At 42.0% G+C, this 4,919-nt stretch overlaps 1 protein-coding gene across 1 annotated transcript; it reads right to left on the reverse strand.

Moving 5' to 3' along the window:
• Window positions 1-389: 389 nt before the first annotated feature.
• On the reverse strand, window positions 390-4,919 carry LOC116353934 (zinc finger protein 708-like). Its single transcript, XM_031791722.1, has 3 exons — window positions 4,642-4,919; window positions 3,482-3,931; window positions 390-2,840 (listed from the first exon to the last, which is right to left on the reverse strand). The coding sequence occupies exons 1-3, from the start codon at window positions 4,805-4,807 to the stop codon at window positions 970-972; spliced, it is 2,487 nt and encodes an 828-aa protein (XP_031647582.1). The 5' UTR covers window positions 4,808-4,919; the 3' UTR covers window positions 390-969.

Raw genomic sequence — 4,919 nt, forward strand, 5'->3', positions numbered from 1 at the left:
CAATCACTACTCCCCTAGTTACAAAACATCCCCATTATCCAATCACTGCTCCCCTAGTTACAAAACATTCCCCATTATCCAATCACTACTCCCCTGGTTAATTAAGTAATGCTCACATTGATTATATAAGGGGGGTGTTTTGTACAATTTCCTGAGATTGGATACATCTGGTCGGCTACTTTGAAGAATCTAAAATATTGCATATTTTGATTTAACACTTTTGGTTACTACATGATTCCATATGTTACTTCATAGTTTGTCTTCACTATTATTGTACAATGTAGAAAATAGTAAAAATAAAGAAAAACCCTTGAATGAGGAGGTGTGTCCAAACTGTTGACTGGTACTGTAAATCTATTTACACATGGGAATACTTGGGAACATATTCCCTCAATTAAAAAAAATGAATCAAAAATAAATACAAAAATTCTATATATTATCTTGTTTTGCTCAGAAAACTTGCGAGCCAAATAAAACCACCAACGGGCCGCCTATTGGAAAACCTGCATCAGATCTTGACATCTTGTATCCATATCTGTCTACGACATTGAGTGTTCACACCTCTCAAACACCATCTCCCAGTTGTTCACCTAAAAAGTGGTGGTTGTCTGAACTGCAAATTGTCCATTTCATACACAGAGAGCAGCAACATTGCCTGTTAGGTTCAGACAACAGTCCCATTATATAATTACTGTCACATTGGACTGAGCAGGATCAGGAGAACCAGTTAGAGTTGGTCCACAGGTGTATCTCAATACTCTCTTAGTCTCCTCTCTGTGTCCTCATTCACTTTCTTTGTGGTTGTTTTTCACGTGTTAGCAGATGAGTCTTCTGAATTAATATATTATCAGACTGAGCAGCCATGTTGTTTCCGATTTAATTTTTTCCCTCACTTACCACAGCTGAATGGTTTCTCTCTGCTGTGAGTCTGTGTGTAGTTAAGGTCTCCTTGCGATTGAAACTTTTCCCTCAGTCACCACAGCTAAATGGTTTCTCTCCTGTGTGAATCAGTTTATGTCTCTTTAGGCCCCTCTTATAAATAAAACTCTTCCCACAGTCACCACAGGTGAATGGTTTCTCTGCTGTGTGAGTCCGTTCGTGAGTGGTTAGGCTCACCTTCCGATTGAAGCCTTTCCCACACTCATCACAGCTAAATTGTTTCTCTCTGGTGTGAGTCAGTTTGTGTGTAGTTAAAGTCTCCTTCCGATTGAAGCTTTTCCCACAGTCACCACAGGTGAATGGTTTCTCTCTGGTGTGAGTCAGTTTATGCCTGGTTAGGTTCCTTTTGAGATGGAAGCTGTTCCCACAGTCACCACAGCTAAATGGTTTCTCTCTGGTGTGAGTCAGTTTATGCCTGGTTAGGTTCCTTTTGAGATGGAAGCTGTTCCCACAGTCACCACAGCTAAATGGTTTCTCTCTGGTGTGAGTCAGTTTATGCCTGGTTAGGTTCCTTTTGAGATGGAAGCTTTTCCCACAGTCACCACAGCTAAATGGTTTCTCTCTGGTGTGAGTCCGTTCATGAGTGGTTAGGCTCAACTTCTGATTGAAGCCTTTCCCACACTCATCACAGCTAAATTGTTTCTCTCTGGTGTGAGTCAGTTTGTGCAAAGTTAAGGTATCCTTCCGATTGAAGCTTTTCCCACAGTCACCACAGGTAAATGGCTTCTCTCTGGTGTGAGTCAGTTTGTGCCTAGTTAGGTTCCTTTTGAGATGGAAGATTTTCCCACAGTCACCACAGCTAAATGGTTTCTCTCTGGTGTGAATCAATTTATGCCTGGTTAGGCTCCTTTTGAGATGGAAGCTGTTCCCACAGTCACCACAGCTAAATGGTTTCTCTGCTGTGTGAGTCAGTTCATGAGAGGTTAGGCTCACCATCCGATTGAAGCCTTTCCCACACTCATCACAGCTAAATGGTTTCTCTCTGGTGTGAGTCAGTTTGTGCGTAGTTAAGGTCTCCTTCCGATTGAAGCTTTTCCCACAGTCACCACAGGTGAATGGCTTCTCTCCTGTGTGAGTCAGTTTATGCCTGGTTAGGAAATCAGTGCGATTGAAGCTTTTCCCACACTCACCACAGGTAAACGGTTTCTCTCCTGTGTGAATCCTCATGTGTCTGGACAGAACTCCTTTGAGTTTGAAGGTCTTTCCACAAACAGGGCAGATACAGGGTTTCCCACTGTGACAGAGTCGGACATGGGCCTTCAGTTTACAGGTGGAGTTGTAGTGTTTTTGGCAGGAACTACATTCACTGGGTATCTTACTGAAGAGAGTCACATGTCTCTGCAGGTCAGCTTTCAGAGTAAATGTTGCACCACAGTCACAGCAGTAGTGAGTTTTTATAGCTGTGGTGCTGGGTTTGGAACAGTGTTTCTTCAATGGTGGACTGGGATCCAATGGTGGACTGGGATCCAATGGTGGACTGGGATCCAATGGTGGGCTACTGTCAAGTCCTACTGGGTCATTGCTTACAGCTGAGTTGTGGCTGGAGGCATTGTTTTGATTATCTGGAGGGTCACAGGGAATGTTGAGACCCTTAATGTGGGTCACAGTGACAAAAGGTTTGAGATCCACTGGTTTAGAGTCTCTCTCTCTGTTCTCCACAGTCTTGGTTTGGTCCTCCTGATCACATTCACTTTTCACACAGGAAGGAGTGAATATGGAGTCTTTGGTATCAAAGAGCCCTTGAAGCTGCTCTTCCTCCTGACTGGTCCTGACTTCCTCCTGTTCCTCTTTAATCTGTTTGGTCTCTGGGTCCTTCTGTCCCAGACTGGGGCTCCACTCCTGCTCACAGTGCTGCTGCTCAGGGGGAACCTCCTCTTCAGAGACAGAGAGCTGCAGGGAGTCTGGAGGGAAGGAGAGAGGAGGAGCAGAGGTTATTTATATACCACAGAATTCAAAAGAACACTTGAATCACAAATGTGAATTATAGATCTCAACGATTTTTAAATTGAAAATGTCTTTGGCATTGATCCTAAATAATATCAGGAGCTAAAATAATGTACGATACAGATAAATAGTTTTACTGCTCCCAAACTTGATATTTTAATAAAGCTTGTACACGTCCTAATCATTTGAAAGATTTCTCAGAAAACTAGATGTTTTGATCACCGTATGCTTAGTAGAGGTCGACCTCTAATGCTTACTTCTATTATGACCTCACAGCGTTGAAGATGAGCAGAGTCAGGGGTCTACAGGACCGATGCCGTACTCAGCCTACTGACATCAATATAATATGGAATTACTAGTGTGAACGTAAACATACTCACCGTCTCTAATGAAATGCATTGGAGTCAGAAAGGCTGTGCTATATAAGCTTTTTCAATGATCTTTTCTTGACAGATAACTTTTTAGTTATGCCTGGTGAATCTTAGCTATATTATAAACTGTTCTTTATAAATGGATGCAATGGAGATCCCTGTTACAGGAAACTGTGTATTAACTAAGTAGAACCGTAGCTAGCTAGGTATTAGATCTACATACTAACCTATTCTACATAGTTTTATCTCTGGTGTCCTCCGCAGCAGTCTCCGTAGCAGATCATTCTCCTCCTGGTACTCTGCTACTGTTTCCTCAATCGCACCAAGAATCTCAACAGCAGCAGATGTCGTTAAACATTCATTTAAAAACACACAAAACAACTGTAGTTTAGATGTTTTCAGTGGACTGAGAGTTGGGTGTTCAGCTAGTACGGCTTCTTGACATGGGTCCTTCTGATCACATTCACTTTTCACACAGGAGGTAGTGAATATGGAGTCTTTGGTATCAAAGACCCCTTGAAGCTGCTCTTCCTCCTGACTGGTCCTGACTTCCTCCTGTTCCTCTTTAATCTGTTTGGTCTCTGGGTCCTTCTGCCCCAGACTGGGGCTCCACTCCTGCTCACAGTGCTGCTGCTCAGGGGGAACCTCCTCTTCAGAGACAGAGAGCTGCAGGGAGTCTGGAGGGAAGGAGACGAGGGTAGAGGTTTACACTCCCTTATGTATATATTTAGACAGTGAAACTAACATTTACAAATGTGTCTCTGTACTCCAGATTTGGGGATTTGAGAACAAATGTTCATAATATCCGTTTTACCATTTAGAAATCAAAGCACTTTTATGTATCTAGTCCCACAATGTGAATTAGTCATAAGCATTTGGATAAGTTAACGTAGCGTATTACAGTAGTCAGAAGCATTTGGATAAGTTAACCTACTGTATTACAGTAGTCAGAAGCATTTGGATAAGTTAACGTAGCGTATTACAGTAGTCAGAAGCATTTGGATAAGTTAACGTAGCGTATTACAGTAGTCAGAAGCATTTGGATAAGTTAACTTAGCATATTAGAGTAGTCAGAAGTGTAGTATTTGATCCCATATTCAATACACACATTAAGCTCATTATTCGTGATTATCCACAATCATAGTAGTATCCACATTAATGTAGAAGTGTTCAGAAACATATTATATTCTTATTTACAATAAGAAATGGACTCCAAAAGTACAATGCATTACACTTGAAATGTTAGTCATTTAGCAGACGCTCTTATCTCCAGCAAATACAGGAGACATGAGGGTTAAGTGCTCAAACATACATGGACAGATGTTTCACCTAATGTGGAAATAATGAAGGGGGCTAAATACTTTCCGAATGCACTGTACAGACGTACCTGTTCTACATAGTTTAACCTCCGGTTTGATCCGCAGCAGTCTCCGTAGCCGATCATTCTCCTCCTGGTATTTCACTACCGTTTTCTCAACGGCCCCAAAAATCTCCACAGCAGCCGCAGTTAAGCGCTCATTTAAAAACACATGAAGCGACTGTTGTTTAGACATTTTAAGGTGACTGATAACGAGTTGGCTATTCAGCTGGTCGTTTCCTCCACGAGGAAAGAATAGTGGTCACAAAAAAACGAATCCACTCGTAATTTCACTTCCGCATTTTCCT

The sequence above is a fragment of the Oncorhynchus kisutch genome, linkage group LG16 (assembly GCF_002021735.2).
Source record: "Oncorhynchus kisutch isolate 150728-3 linkage group LG16, Okis_V2, whole genome shotgun sequence".
Classification (NCBI taxonomy): domain Eukaryota; kingdom Metazoa; phylum Chordata; class Actinopteri; order Salmoniformes; family Salmonidae; genus Oncorhynchus; species Oncorhynchus kisutch.

What these genes read in the sequence shown, in the direction of transcription:
- LOC116353934 (XM_031791722.1), bottom strand. Translation starts at nt 4,807, where the DNA reads ATGTCTAAACAACAGTCGCTTCATGTGTTTTTAAATGAGCGCTTAACT. An exon ending in GGTTAAACTATGTAGAACAG is followed by an intron (nt 3,932 to 4,641) that starts GTACGTCTGTAC and finishes CCTTCCCTCCAG; the next exon opens with ACTCCCTGCAGCTCTCTGTC. An exon ending in GATAAAACTATGTAGAATAG is followed by an intron (nt 2,841 to 3,481) that starts GTTAGTATGTAG and finishes CCTTCCCTCCAG; the next exon opens with ACTCCCTGCAGCTCTCTGTC.